Below are 15,629 nucleotides of genomic sequence, written 5' to 3' on the forward strand. Positions count from 1 at the left end.
CAGGCACCTCCCACAAGCCACTAGTGTCAAAGGGAGCCACCACGTGGTCACTTCAATGTGGCCAAGAGTCCTGGAGATAGCAAAGTGGGGCCAGGCTGGTCACTCAGGCCACATGCCTCAAGTCTCCCCACCTGTGGGGTAGGGTTGTGCCAGTCACAGGCCGTGCTTTCGCAGAAATGAGGAGATCAAGAAAATGGCAATTTGAGAGGATTCCTAGCCGAGGTCAGCACACTCACCTTAGGCCCCTTCTGACGCTAAGCAGGCTGGGCTAAGTCCCGGGCCGACTCAAACTACAAGGCGGACACTTTCTCCAGTAACTCAATAGAAAGCATGAGGCTTGTGGTTGACTGACCACGAGTGTGTGGCGCCCTTTTCCATCTGTCTAAGCAGCTTGCTGGTCTCTCTTTTCAGGTTAGACTGTGTCCAGCACTCCGGTGCTGCGATATCAGAGACAACAAGAAGCTCATTCCGAATGGTTTCCTCGTCCATGCTGTGTGTGGTCTTTATCAGGAGTAACATGGGCTGGGCTGGTTGAATGAGTTATAGACAAGACCCCAAGCGTCTAAGTCTTAGCAAAAGTAGAAGCAGCTGCATTAGGGTACCAGGAGCCAAGAGCCTGGCACCTGAAGCTATGAGCTATTATAGAACGCCGGGCAGAAACTGTGAGAAATTAAGGCGACAAGGATGGTAAAACTCCGTGAAGAGCCGAAGGGCAGAGCCTAGACATGGGGACTGCAAGGCCCTGAAGAATTTGGGAGAGTTACTGAGGGTTCTAGAGGCAAGGCCCAGACAGGAGCTCTGAGCCCAGAGCAGTCAATCTCGTTCTCAAGCACCTACAGCTGTAATAGAGCTTCTAACTGTGACAGCTTGCAGCCATAAGCCTCTTGGTCCCAAGGCTTAGTGCCATGGGCCTCTGGCTTTGGACGTTCAGGTTGTAAACCTCTGAAACTCAAGGTCACCAACAACACAGGAACAGCTCTTGCCTACCCAGAATTCCTACCTAGAGAAGGTCTTTGGGCTCTTAGATTCTCAGTCACAAGTTATTGAGTGGGGGCACGTGTTTGGGGGAAGGAATGGGCTTGGGACTGATAGGTAGTCAGGTCCTGTAGGCAGACTGGTTCTGTGTCGGCTGGAAACTTCCAGATGTAGGACAGGCAGACAGTGTGATTAAGGAGAGGCCCCCCTCCCGCCCTGTGCATGAAGGATGTTGGAATGAAAGGCAGTGGGCAATGGCCGGTGACTGATGCCAGAGTCCCAGAGCTTCCCAGGGCAGCAGCCACCGCTCTGACTGTTCTCCTCCTCAGTGGGACTCCCCCAGATCCCTCTTCCGGCCTAGAGTCCCTTCAGGTGACACTCTGCAGCCTCCTGACTTCCATTTTCCAGCGCTCACTGATGGCATTGTCTAGTCTGGGTCCTCCTGGTTCTGACTTTCGCTGGTGGGGAGGCCCAGTTTCTCCAAGCACCCACCCTCCCTACCCATATCACCTCTCGCCTGTAGCCAGACCTCTTTCTACTCTGAATCCTGAGTGCCCCTGTGGAGATAAACCACGGCTTTCCCTAGTCCTCCCAAATATATTGATGCACCCCCTTTATTTCTGAAACAGGGTTTCTCTGTGTAGTCCTGACTGTTCTGGAACTCACTCTGTAGACCAAGCTGGCCTTAATTACAGAGATCTGCCTGTCTCTGCCTCCTCCTGAGTGCTGGGATTAAAACCCCTTGCGGCTGTCCAGCTGATTCCTCTCTTAGGCTAACCAGATTGGAGTCACCCCAATACCCAGGTTCTCCACAGCCCTGCACAGGGCCTGTCCTGGTCCACCAGGAACCCTGAAATGGTGAGAGGCTGCAAATGAGTGACCTCAGGCCGGGTTCATCTGCCCCTTCAGGCTGGGCAAAGACTTACTGCCCTAAGGTTTTGCACTTCCTCCCCTAGGTGGTCTTGGGAAGGTGCCCCCTTCACTTTCCTCCAGAGGACCTCCCAGTCTTGCTCTGAGTGGGAGGTAAACAGTCTTCCTTGGGTGCAGCAGCTCCACTGGCGAGGAGCAGAACTCTGCTTGCTCCTACCTCCCAAGACCACCAAGGCCTCTCTCTCTCCTGCTTTCCTAAGAGTTACAGTTGGAAGTGCCCAGCCACGGCTGCCCAGTTTTGCACAGGGGGATCCTAAGGCCTGGTGGGGGTAGCAAACATCACCCCAGGCCCCCAGATTAAAGATGTGATGCTGGCTCTATTCAGAGGTTCCCTCCAGGCCGGAAGGACCCTGCCTCCCTCCCTCCTCTCCCCGGAGCATCAGCGGCGCCACCCGCTAACGGGAAAGCAGCGGCGCAGCACAAACTTGACTCATTCCTAACGTTTACAGAGGGTCACTTATTAGCCGGGACGTCCCGAGAGGCGCTGGGGGCGTAATAGGTTCCAGCTGTGGCCGGGTGCCTGCGATGGGTCGACGCCCAGCCAGAGCAGGAGGGGTGCGGAGGGGGAGCGGGAGGGGCGCGTCCCTGGCAGCCCGCCCTCCCCTCCTGCCTCCGGTCCCCAGAGCGCGGGAGGATTGCAAGCGAGGGCCGCCCCGCCTCCACGCCAATAGCGCGGGGGAGGGGCGCGGGGCTCTGATACTTCGTGCACGGAGGTCTGTGCTGACCCGGGCTTGGATCCCCTGGGCTCTTACCCGGGACCGCCCCCTTTCCCATCTCCAAATCTGGCCCGTCGTGAGGAGTGGGGCTAGGATTGTTTACAGCATATGCCCCACAGGCTTTGTCCATGTTGCCATCAGTGGCCCCCCAGCCCCGGTGGGCCAGGATTTTCCTATGCAGTCTGGTTCTGGGGAAGCTTATAGCGGGCTAATGGGGGGGGGCTGCATAGCCTCTTGGTGGGGGAGCCTCAGATTGTGGGAAGGACACCAAGGTTTGGCAAAGGGGACTTCCATTTCCTAAAAGACCTCAGACTGAGATGAGCGGGCCATGTTTGTTCCTATTGCTCTCAGTGTGTTCCTCAGCCCAACCTATGCCAAAGACCCCAGGGAGGCTAGAGACTCATTGGGGACAAACGCCATCGCCTCCGGTTCTTCTGGGGTTGTGTGGAGGGAGTCCCATCTAGTGGACTGGCCATCCTGGGTTCCAGAACCCCAGGGGTTGTTGTTGAGTGAAGGATGGGGTTCAGGGCTGGAAAGGAGAGAGGCTGAGCAGGAGGAAGACCTGGCATAGATTTTCTGCACCCTGATAATAGGTAGAACCCTGCCCACCGCCCCGGCCGGCCCCATGGGAATGGAAACTGCTCTGACCCTGTTAACTGGCCTCCCTATCCTCCTGTGCCTAGGAACCTCACTCTGCCTGGAGACGGACTGGAATGGGGAGTTCTGGGGTGGGGTATGTATCCTCCCCCTTTCTGGATCTTGACTCAAAGGTTGAGGGGGCAGCAGTTGTGGATGGGGAGGTTGTGGTCAGGGCCAGGGCTGCAGTCCTCGGTGTGGGGCCATACCCAGGAAAGGAGCCTATCACCAGGATGGACTCCAGCTTGGGGCCCTGTCCTATTCTCCAACCCTGCCCCCGCAGGCATGACCTTTCTACACGTGCTCCTTCCGGATTCGGGACGGTGGTCACCCTGAAGGGAAATTCAGGCAGCATCCAAGTGCAACCCACGGGTAAGGAGGGGCAGGGGTGGGGGACAGAGCCCAGGCTCTGAGGGGCGTGGCCTGGTCACCTCCAGGCTGCTCTCTAGGTTGGGTAAGAGGAAGAGTCAAGTGTGTCCCCTGCAGGGGCTTCTTGAGCAGGGTTTGGGTGGCCTCTCGCTGCTGCTTCAAACAGTGGGACAGGCACCCCAAGTGGTCCCAGAGGGTAGCCCAACACTCTCCTTCCAGGCTGCAGGTAGAGGAGAAAACAAAACAAGACAAAGCAAAACAAAAACAAGTAAAACCCACTAAGCTCTCTAGGGGTGTAACTGAGGAGGTGGCTTCCATTTTCCCAGCCTAACCAGAACCAAGCAGGGACTGCAAAGGCATGAGTGTGAATCTCCCACTGTCCCCCAGTGTCCCCTGCGTGGACTCCCTGAGGTCCCCTTGGTGCCAGCAGCACTGGCCCACTCCCTGAAGACCTGCAGGGTCTTCCTGTGGCCGGGACGTGTGACACAGAGGCAGGAAGCAGACATGGCAAAGCTCGCGAGCTGACTCACGGCCTCGTGTTCATGACCACAGCCACAGACAGGTGCACAGTCTAGGTGCTGGCCCTCAGCGGAGAGCAGAATGGATTAAAAAGGGACTTGGCTGCTTCAGGTGTGGAGAAAGGCAGGACTCAGCCATATATTTCAAATAAAGAACTCAGCTGAAAGCTGGGCCTGGTCTCCAAACCCCCATTTAAAGTCTCCGGGAAGATATTCAACAGACAAGGCCAGTGTAACTTGATACTATCTCAGACCCTAACCTAGGCAGCCGGCAAGACAGGGCTGGGTGACAGAGAGCTCAGTGCAGTGCAGGGGTGGCTAGGCCTGCCGCTAACGTCTGGATGCTGAGCTCCAACAGTGCCCCCGTGTGGCCACAGTCAGTACTGCAGAAGGACTGCAGGGCCAGCCCAACTTCTGGAACTGAGACTAGGCTAGGGGTGGGGGTGGGATGGGGATGTGGGGCGGGGGCTACAACATGATGGACAGTAAGAGAGTGTGTGACGTGTGTGAATGCAGTGTGAGTGGCTGAAGTTTCTTAGCACTGTCCACTGTCCAGGAGCAGCTGTTCTAAAATCAGTTACCATGACTTGGAAACTCTGCCCTTCTCCCTCTGTGGGAGAGCCTGGGCTGGGGCAAGTTTAGGACCACTGAGAGAGTCTGTGTTAGGACTGAGGCTCAACCCTAGGTCCCCAAACACTTGTGGGGCTAGTTTTCTGGATATCCAGGTCTCTGGACAAGCCCCTGCCTTATATGCACCTGGTGGACGTCCACGGACCCTTCTACATCCCCTTGGTGAACTGGCCTGGCCGACAGCACTTTGGCCTCCTGAGGAGGGTTTGGTCGGCACCACTGGAGCCCATAGACCTGGTAATGTCTATCTCTGTGTCTGACAGGCCGGCTTTACCTCTGCTTTGATTGACACCCTGTATTGTACCTGCCAAGCTGGCGCATGGGCCCTGACCCTGGACTAGAAGCATCTAAAGTCGTGAGGGGGCTAGATGGGGAGCAGGGGATGAGGATGAAGGGGACAGCTTATCCATCCACCCCTAGCACAAGGCTTGGCGTCCAAACAGGCTCAGACAGGTTCCCAGCACAAGTAATTGAAAGTTGTGTTGGAATGGCCAAAGGTATGAATCACTAACTACAAAATGACTCAGAGCAGGGAACGCTCAGCAGGCTGAAGATGCTGTCTGTCTTGTCTGCCCCTATGTCCCGACACCCACACAGGCTTCCTGGGGGAAGGTGGCAGGCCTGCAAAGCCGTGCTCCCAAGGGCCCAGGACAAAGAGCAAGGGGGGGGGGAGCAAAGAGGGGGATGGGTAGACAGAGGGGATGGGATGCTCTTCTGGGGAGGGAGGGGCCTGCGTCTGGACCATGGGTAAGAAGAGTCTGATAGAGGATGTGGTCTCCCTGGTCCTGCAGTGGCACCGGTGTCTGGACATGTGGCCCTGGAGACAGAGATAGTCAGTGTGTCCTTCCCTGGCTGGCATGTGATTAGCACTGTGGCCAGGCCACATGTGGTCCATGGTCAACTCCTGTCCTTGGTGGAGCCTGCGCTCCTGGAACCTCACACCGTTGATCTTTGGAATGAGGAGTGACTTTGAAAGGGGAGTGTGAGGGGGTGGGCGGGTCCCTGGGTGACAAAGCCAGATGAGAGCTCTGGATCTTTCTGCCCACCCCCAAGACATCTGGTGACCTAGGGCTCCAGTCACCGGGGATGTAATCAGTAGTGTTTGCACAGGAAGTACCCACGGAAACCCCAGTGAGGGGCTTGGTGCAGATGCAGATCTGGGACAGGCATGCACCCCAACAGGGTGCTGCAGCCATACCTGGCATCACCCCTCTGTGCATTTCCCTGAATGGGTCCTTTGAATCATGGAGGAGGTGCCTGAGTTTTGTGAGCTGTTTTGGGGAAACCTCAGATTTAGCTGGTCAGTCAGAGGGCAGAGGTAGTTTACGATGGTGATGGCGTCTGAAGAGTTTCATCCTGTGAGGCTGGGCCCTGGCACTACCCCTGGGTAGCCGATGTTAGACCACGTGAGTCCAGAGGGTTGAAGAGTTGGCTGTCATCAGCAGTTGAGTGAGTGAAAACAGGTCCTCCAGCTAAAGCCTTGCTTTAAACACATGCGTTCCCAGAAGAAAGCGGGAATGTAAAATAGTGGAGTTGCTATGATGAAGCTTGTGGTGAACCTTGGAGGATTCCATGACAGACAAGGGTGAGCAAGATGGGGGACAAACACGCCAGGAAGACAGAGATTAGTGAGAAGTTTATTAGGAAGGGAAAGGCAGGAAGGAAAGAAAGAAAAAACAGGTAAAGAGACTTAGAGGACAGAAGAGGGAGACAGGAAATGTTCCATCTGCCCTGGGGGAACAGCAGGAAAGAGAGAGGGGAAGGGAGCTTAAGTGGGCAGGGTCTTTCTTTTAAAGGGGTCTTTTGCACCTGCGTGCAGACTATACAAGCATGGAACCCTGGGCTGACCAGGCTACTGCCTGAGTACATTCGGCCAGGTGACAGGAGCTGGCCAGCATAATGTCCAAGTTCTTACAGGAGTCATTGAAAAGTAAGGCAGGTTCGTGTAGAGTTAGAGCTGGAGCCCACAGTTCTTCTAGAACAGACCCCACAAAAATGAAGCCAGAGAACCAGACGGATGAGCCTGCATCCCGTTGATGCTCACGGTGGTGAAGCAGCTCAGAGGTCCATGGAGGAATGACTTGGTGATGCTATGACATGGGAGGACCTTGAGGATACTGTGCTAAGTGAAATAAGCTGTCAGACAGTTTCATCCAAAAACTCAGATACCCAGCGACAGAGAGCAAGCTGGTGACTGCCACGGGCTGGAAGAATTGGTGTCTAATGAGGGTGGCAGTCTGAGAAGATGAAAGCACTTTGGAGCTGGACGGTGAGAAAATGCCTTTATAAGACGGGCCTGTATGCAAGTCTGTGGGGTGTTGTGGGAGGCCCAGTGCATTGAGGACAGTGCTACCCCTGGGCGTGTCCTGGATTGTACAGGAAACCAGGCTTGAGCAGGTCATTAAGGAGCACTCCCCCATGGCCTCTGCATCAGTTCCTGCCTCCAGGTTCCTGCCTGGACTTCCCAGGGTGATGGACTACAGCTGTAAGATGAAATAAACCCTTCCCTCCCTGGGTTGACTTTGATCATGGCGTTTTATCACAGCAGTAGACACCCTAACTAGGACACGGGTCACAAATTACCAGCCAAGGAGAGGAAGGAGCAAGTGCGGCTCAGGGAGACCCACTCACTGCTGGTTAGTCCAGCACGGTTTTGTACTTAAGCAGGGTGTCCTAAGTGGCTGCTTTCTCTGCTTCAGGTCCTGTGATATTAGCAGGACAGACACATGTGCACCACCACCACCCTGTCCACATCCTGCTGCTGCGTGAGGTGGGGCCATGCGTAGGAATGGGGGCCCTCTAACTCATGGGGCTGGAGGCAGTGCCTCTGCTGGGCACTGGTGAGGGGTCTGGCTTCTCCCAACATGGCAAATGCCATTGTGACGGATGCTTTGTGAAAGAAAAGGGAGTATGGTGTGTGGAAGGAGAACGCAGGAGCTGCCTTTGCTCCTTTTTATTTTAATAACAGCTCATCCTGGGGAGAAGTGGGGGCCAGAAGGAAGTCACCAATCCCTTCTGGGGCCAGTGCCCTATGACCTAAACACTTTCCACTCCTCGTTACCGTCACCCCCTAGACTTCCAGCTCGTGAACCCTTTGGGGGCACATTCGAACCGCACCCAAACCATAGCAACAGCTTTTGCCAATAAATATGAAAATTTGTAATGGACAAGTTCCCAGAAAACTAGAACGTAACCCAAAAGAAACAGTTTGAAAAGTTCTAGGCCATTAAAGCAACCAAGTCAAGGGTGAAAAATCCTCTCACTGTACTTCCCATTAGTCTTAGGCGTGCCATCAGTTCTGGGTCTGAGAGGACCCGGGGAGCTCCATCTCCTGGTGTGCAGTGAGCCCCCCATTTCATGTGTAATTTTAGGGGTCTTTGAACTCACCGAGCCAATGTCTTCCCCCACCCCACACTCAGGACCAAGCTCAGGGCTCCCAAGTCTCACAAGAGGCCCGTGGGCTGGGTGCTCTGGGACACTGCAGGGGGAGGGTGTGCAGAAGAGGCAAGGGAAAGGGAACTCTGGCTGGAGGAAGAGGAATGCTGAGGAGCTCTTTCCAGAACAGGAAGCAGGTTGATGTCAAAGGCATCATGGTCACGTAGGAGGCTTCCCCCACTCAAGCTCTACCCTCCTCTGGGTCCTGCAGTACCCCGTATGTAGCCAGAGGAGCTGGAGGTCCCTAGAGTCCAGCCGCTGGTCTGATACGCCTATCTGGGTATCTCATGGCGCCTTCCTGATGCGTGCTCACCTGATGTAATTGCACAGAGATCTCAATCACAGCTGTGCAAATAGCAGGTGTGGCCGGCCAGACAGAACAGCCTCACCAGGCTCTGTATGACTCTCAGGTGACAGCTTCCCAGGGACAGTGGGGTTAGGTGCAGGCAGAAGGCCCCAGCACCCAGGCCTAGAGAGGTCTGCATCATCCTCGGTTTCTCCCTCAAGTCCACTGGCAAACACACAGCCACTCACTCCCACCCTCAAGCCTCGGAGGAGACGATCAGGTCCTTACAGGGTGATGCTCAGACGTGCTAGGCTGTGAGTATTTTGTGAGCTGTGGTGTGTTGACCACTCTTTCAGAACCCACTGTTAGCCTTGATCTCAGAACTCAGCCTGAGATTTCATCATGTAGAGCTCGCAGAGTGGCCTCTCAGGCAAGAGTCCCTACCCAGGACAATCTCTTGTCTTGTTGCATCAACTAACTTATTTTTAAAATTACACCTATTTATTTGTGTGTGGTGTTGGAGTGTGTGAGTATGTGTGTGTGCGCGTGTGTGCGTGTGTGTGCTGTGTGTGTGCTGTGTGTGTGTGCGTGCATGTGTGTGCTGTGTGTGTGTGTGCGCGCGCGCATGTGTGCGTGTGTGTGCTATGTGTGTGCTGTGTGTGTGCGTGCGTGTGTGTGCGTGTGTGTGCGTGTGTGTGCTGTGTGTGTGTTTGTGTGTGAGTGTGTGTGTGCCATAGTGTGGAGGTCAGAAGACAAATTTGGGGATTTGGATCTCATCATCATGTGACTCCCAGAGATCACACTCGGATCATCAGACTTGATGGCGACTGTCTTCACCCACTGAGCCATCTGCTCCACGCCAACTGTCTTTAATACTCTGTTTGTGTCCCGGTCTGTCATATGTGGGCAGATGTGTATGCGTGCCACCGTGTCATTCAGCCTCTTGGCACCATCTGTGCAGTTACTGCCTTCAGGGGACCTGATGTACTGTTTACCTAGGACCGCGTCAACCCCCTGCAGCATGGCTCTGAGGGACTGAGAGACTCTGAGTCAGCAGGTGGGGTGCACTGAGATCCCCAGGGGATGGGGAATGCCCGGCTGGGGTGGCTGGGTGACGACAGTGCAGGGAACAGGGTGTGGAGGTCTCGGATGAGGGACAGCACGGTTGGTCAGTGAGCTTTGAGGAATGGGAGGTGGTGAGGGGTGAGATGTGGGCTGGGTGAGTCCGTCAAGTTCCATGGAGGTAGAAAAGAAACTTCTACAGCTTTCGCAGTGGGTACTGGGAATACCCCCAAATCGAAGTCTCCCTTCCAGCTCAGACCCAGCTGCTTCCATACCTGGCTACCAGAACGGTGGACCCTGTCTCCCCCCACACCTTGGTGTGCAGGCTGCAGGCCCAGGGCTCCAGAGGGGCCGGCCTGTGAGCTGCTTCCTCATGTTTACCCTGAGCACACGTGCAAGGAGAACATGCTTCTTGGAGGCACTGTAACACTCCCTGCAGCATCCTAAGTGCTCTCAGGACCTGCTCTCCAGGGGTCACAGAGGGCAGCCACTTCACTGACCTGGATCACGGTGGCTAGCCCCAGCTGAGACTGCTCTGTGGAGTCCCCATCTTCAGGGTTGCTGGACACGGAGCTCATCCTGGGCAGGGGCACAGAACCTCAGAGACGCAGCGGCTGGGCTGCCCAGTTCCGTCCTCTATGCCTCCCCACACCTGCGTGCAGTACCTGGGGCCGCTATGCTGGTTCTGCTCTGTTAATTGACTTGTTCCTGGGCGCCCAGCTGCCGCACCTTGATTGTGGAGACCACATGCCAAACAAGCCCATGAGTGTTGCTGCGGCAACCAGGACGCTGAGGGCTGGGTTTCCCTGGAAATAGGAGTAAAGGCTTGTTGTGAGAACTAAGGAACACTGTTGGGCGAAGCGGTTTCCATGGAGACCTGGAGTGAAGCTGACCCCAGGGAGGGACCAGCCTCTTCCTAGAGCCCCTATTTACTGTCTAGAGAGACTGCTTGCTGACCACACCCAAAGGTGCAGACCACAAGCCCGTTCTCTGAGATTCAGGGTCACAAACTGACTTAGTTAATGTGTCAAAGAACTTTGTGATCAGTAGTGAGATACGTGTCGCGGCTATCTAAGGATCAGGGAAGGACAGACAAAGGAGGTTCCATCTTCTACATCCTTCCCCGTTGCAGCCTGGCAGGTTACCTGCTCTGCAGCATGCTCTGCCTAGGCTGTATAGAATTGCATCTCTCGCCCGTCATCACCCCATTGGCACTGGTCTGGCTCATAATCTCATCAGTACAGATTCTCAACCTACTTCTGAAGCCTTTTGAACCCGGCTGCTCTATTCTGTAGCCTGTACATATGTATGCAGATACAGAGATACATTTACTGCGTGCTATGTGATGCCAAAGCTGATATTAGTAATTAAAATTAGAATAAAAGAGTCTGCCCTCATCGTGGGTCAGGTGATCAAGGAAGGTGGAATTATTCTAAAAATTTACATTATTGGAGCTGCTAACCCTGTGTACTTACTGTTATTCAATAAAATTTGACATGGAAATCACAAATTTGTTCATCTACATTTCTGGCATAGCATGCCCGCCTTTCCTGGCCATGCACAGGAGCCTAAGAGCCTGTTTTTGCACGTATCCTGGATACTGGGGTTAGCCTGGGCGCTATGTGGTCCATGTACCCAGGAGTCTGAGTCCGCATCTTTGCATCTACCCTGGATATTGGGGTTAGCCTTGGCTCTATGTGGTCCATGAATGGGCTTCTGGTCCAGGCCTATTGACAAGGAGAATCTTTATGACAAGCCCAGAGCATGTTCTATACTGAGCCCTGTCAGATTGCCCACTGAGGAGAGTGGGGCTCAGGAGGACCTTGTCTCTTCTCCTAACAGACTGGACTGTTGGGCCAGGACCCTGAGCCTCCTGTCCTGAAGTCTGAGGAGCAAGCTCCACCCTAGTTGTCAAGGACATGTTCTGTCCCTACTGTCCATCTTCCCAGCATGCGGCTGACTCTGCCCTGTCTGTGGCCGTCTGTCCGGCAGGCTGTTCAGTACTTCTGTACTCAGAGGGAGACTCACTTTCAGAAGGGCGTTTGGTACCATTCCCTCCTCCATACCTGACACCTCGCCAGAAACAGCCCCAGGACACTGAAAACCCTGGATTTCCAGTTCCTTGGAGGACAGCTTATAGCTCTTGGGCACTGAACGTGAGCGTCGTCATGGCTGGCCTCAGGCATGGACGGGCACAGACACACTGGCCATAGTGGGAGCTTAGCCTTGGTATAGTGAGTAAGGGTGTGATGAGTCAGAATAAGTACAGTGCCCAGGGCACTCCCCTGCCAGACCCTAGAGGGCACGCACTTCGGATAGCACAGGGGCTGCAACCCAGGTCAGCCCAGCCTCGGCTGTCCTCAAGAGTCACTCCCTGTGAGCAATGGCTGCCACCTCTGCACCTGTGAGTTTGGCACGTGTGCAGTCCACCCTGTCTCCAGGGCACACAGTCACCAAAGGGACAGAGATGGCCACAGACAGCAAGTCAGATTCCAGAGCGATTCTGGCTAGACAGGCTACCCTGGGGATGTGGAGCACGGACAGGACATGCCATACCTTTGTGCCCTCCACCCTCTTCGCAGCGTAAGAGTTGTCCCCAGCATGAACTGTGCTCGGAGGATAGCAGAGCCCAGCAGGGCCAGGCATCAGAGCTACTTCTGAAGCTGAATGACACCATCCTCATTCCTGGTTGTTGAGTGAGGCAGAGAGACCAGGGCAGGGTTGGGGGGAGGCTGTGGGCACCTGGTCGTCACATAGGACCCTTCATGAGGACTTATAATGTCCCTTTCCTACTCCAGGAAGGTTTGGGTCAGGGATGGCAGATGATGGCATTCATAGGTCCAGTGGATGGCATAAAGAAGAGAGGCCAACTGTGTCTGAGGGGGTCCAGATGAGGACCCGAGGGGTTCCCTGGCAGAGGAGAACCTCACTATCTACCTTCTCAGTGTTTACCTTGCCTGTTCAAAGGGCAGTGGTTGGATGGCCCTGGACAATGGCTGCCAGTGTGGGACCCTGCCCTTGTCTTCCATTCTGAAGGAACGGAGAACACTGAATACCAAGACACAACCAGGAAGAGACTGGGAGGGCAGTCTGCCCTCAGTGACAGGAGAGAGTGTGGGGCTGCTGGTCATTCACAGCTTAGCAAGGACCACAGCGTGAAGAAATGAGGAGGGCCCAAGACACCGGACGTGGCCGTGACTTCCTGGATACAACCATGCAAGCATGGATGTCAACAATAACAGATGGACTTCATAACCATTAAAACATTTCATACCTAAGGACCATACTAAGAAAGAGAAAAGACAGCACCCAGACTACTATGGGGGAAAATACTTGCAAATCATTCATCTGATAGAGGAAAAAATTTATAAAAATTTCCACACACTCAGCAACACAGCACAATTGAAAGATGAGCCAAGAATGGGAATAGACATGTCTCTTTTGGACACATACAAAGGTTACAAAATGTTTGACCTTACTAATTGTTAGGGGAAAACTGTGCTGATGAACGCCACACCCTTTAGGGTGGCTACTATGAAGAAAGCAGAAAAGTATGCTGATGAAGATGAAGATTAACTGGAGGCCTTGGGTGCTGCTGGAATGTCAAATGGTGAAGCTGACTGAGAACAGCATGGTACTTCCTCAGAAATCAAACGCATGCCACGTGAGCCAGCAATTCCATGTCTGGGTGTGTACTCAGAAGAACAGAAAACAGAGATGGGGAGATCTGGCTGCCACGTTCCTAGCAACCGAGTGTCTGATAAGCAACAATTGGCCATCCGTACAGTGAATGATTGCTCAGTATTTAGCAGGAGGGGGGCTCTGACCCGTGTTGTGGTGGGGATGGACCTGGAGGACATCAGGTTGAGTGAAGTAGGTAAGCCAGTCACAGCAAGACAGGAGTGTGCAGTTCCATCTATGTGAAGTTCCTAGAGCTGTGAGATCTGCAGACAGAGGCAACCATTCTCCCCATTCGCTGCTGAGGCTGGGGAGGAGTGTGTGAGTGTGTGTGTAAGTGTGTGTGTGTAAGTGTGTAAGAGTGTGTGTGTGTGGGGAGGCGCAGCTAGTGTCTCATGGCGACAGTTTCTGTTTGAGAAGATAAGAGTCCAGTCAGGCATGATGGTACACACTTAGCACTCAGGAGACAGAGGCAGGTGGATTTCCGTGAGTTCAAGGCTAGCCTGGTTTACATAGTGAATTCGAGGCCAGTCAGGGATACATAGTGAGACTCTGTCTCAAAAAAAGAAGAAAGAAAAATAAAAAACAAAACGAAAGAAGAGAAAGATGAAGTTCTGAAGGTGGATAGCAGTAGTGACAGCTACACAGTGAGAACATTTTAATGCATACTTTAATATGGTTAAAATAATAAATGCTGCCGGGCGGTAGTGGCGCATGCCTTTAATCCCAGCACTCGGGAGGCAGAGGCAGGCGGATCTCTGTGAGTTCGAGGCCGGGCTGGACCGATAGCCTCCAAAACAATACAGAGAAACCCTGTCTCGTAAAAACCAAAATAATAATAATAATAATAAATGCTATGCTTACTTATTCAGTAAGTCCCTATGCAACCCCTAAATCCAAACCCAACAATAACAAAAATCTTTCTTGTGAACACGGAGATAAAGGAAGACCTAGTAGAGACTGCACCCAAAGATTCTGAACCCAGAACTTGCCAGCGTCTAGTCTGTCCTGGGTTGACCAGATGGCCCTGGGACAGGCGGAGTGGCCTTGTGTACCCTGTGTGTCGAGTGAGCCACACTTGTGCTTCTTGGCCTGGCAGAATCCCCCCAGCACTCCTTTCCACACTGAATCTGGCGCCCCTCCCTATCTTTTGTGTCCTGTGCTCCACTGAACAGGTGACACAGCCCACATACCCCCGCTTGCTCAGCACCAGGCTGTGACTGAATTGGGCTCACAGTGTCCCCATCGGGCAGCAGTGGGGTGATAGTAAGGATCACAGGTGATGATCCCAATCCTGGGCCAGCAGAGTGTGTGTTCCAGCGCCATGTAGAACATACCCCCAGTCACCAGACACAGAGGAGTTTCCCATAAGTCTCCAGTGCGTGGTGTCAGAGGTGCCTCCAGCCCAGACCATCTCTCCTGAGACCTGAGGTTGAGTAACAGAGGGGCTGGTGGAGAAGGTGAAGGCTGGGTAGGGAGACTGTACTGACATCCTTGGACTACAGGGGTGGGAGGAAGGAGCAAGGGAGGATGCGATGAATGGCAGACGGGGAGATGGTCTCCTTATGTGGCCCTGACCCCTCCTCTCTGCAGACAGACACTGGGCAGGCGGAAGGAATAGGCGGCATCTAGACTCCCTCTCTTGCAAAACCTTCCCACGCAGGGCCCTCAGCCTCGCACTGCCTTTCCCCAGAACAAGTGAGGGACAGCCGTGTGTTTCTCCAGCTTGAACCCTCTGGGGCGTGCTCGGGTGTCCTAGCTATGTGAGAACAGGAAACAACTGGAAAGCTGTAGCGCCAGCTTCTGCCTGGAGCCCCTCCATGTCTGAGGGTGAAGCTGTCACCCCGCCTGCTCCTCAGTCCCCATCTGCCAGCCCTGAGCTTGGATTCCACCTCTTCAGGCCCAGCGAACAAACAGCAGGTCAGCTCCAGGCTGTCAGGAAACCCAACACAACCTTGAAGATGACTAGCAGACTGGTCTTCCCCATAGTTCCCTCCTTCCTTCCTAGGACAGTGGTTCTCAATCTGTGGGTTGTGACCCCTCTTGGGGGGGGTCAGATGACCCTTTCACAGTCACTTATCAGATACCCTGGTTATCAGATACTTACATTATGAGACATACCAGTAGCAAAATTACAGTTATGAAGTAGTGATGGAAATAATTTTACGGTTGGGGGTCACCACAACATAAGGGACTGTATTAAAGGGTCATGGCATTAGGAAGGTTGAGAGCCACTGTCTAAGTATCTCTGTCGACATCTGGCTTCTCTTGAGACACAGCTTGGTGACAGGCACAGGGGATCCTGCTCAGCTCTGCTCTCGGCTGGGTGTGGTGTGGCTAGGGTTTCCCAGGCCTGCCTCCATGCTGGTGCTCACCCTGTTGGTGCCGTCATCC

The 15,629-nt window shown here is 54.0% G+C and overlaps 1 protein-coding gene across 1 annotated transcript in view; it reads right to left on the reverse strand.

Annotated features, from left to right (window-relative positions):
• The window catches only part of Crocc2 (ciliary rootlet coiled-coil, rootletin family member 2), a 57,874-nt gene extending 47,610 nt beyond the window's left edge, over positions 1–10,264 (reverse strand). The window contains 1 exon segment of the mRNA XM_040752995.1: positions 10,058–10,264. Within this exon segment, the coding sequence (XP_040608929.1) occupies positions 10,058–10,135 (78 nt within the window). The 5' untranslated portion in view covers positions 10,136–10,264.
• Between the last annotated feature and the right edge of the window lie 5,365 nt (positions 10,265–15,629).

Source organism: Mesocricetus auratus, unplaced genomic scaffold (genome assembly GCF_017639785.1).
Source record: "Mesocricetus auratus isolate SY011 unplaced genomic scaffold, BCM_Maur_2.0 Super-Scaffold_100010, whole genome shotgun sequence".
NCBI lineage: Eukaryota > Metazoa > Chordata > Mammalia > Rodentia > Cricetidae > Mesocricetus > Mesocricetus auratus.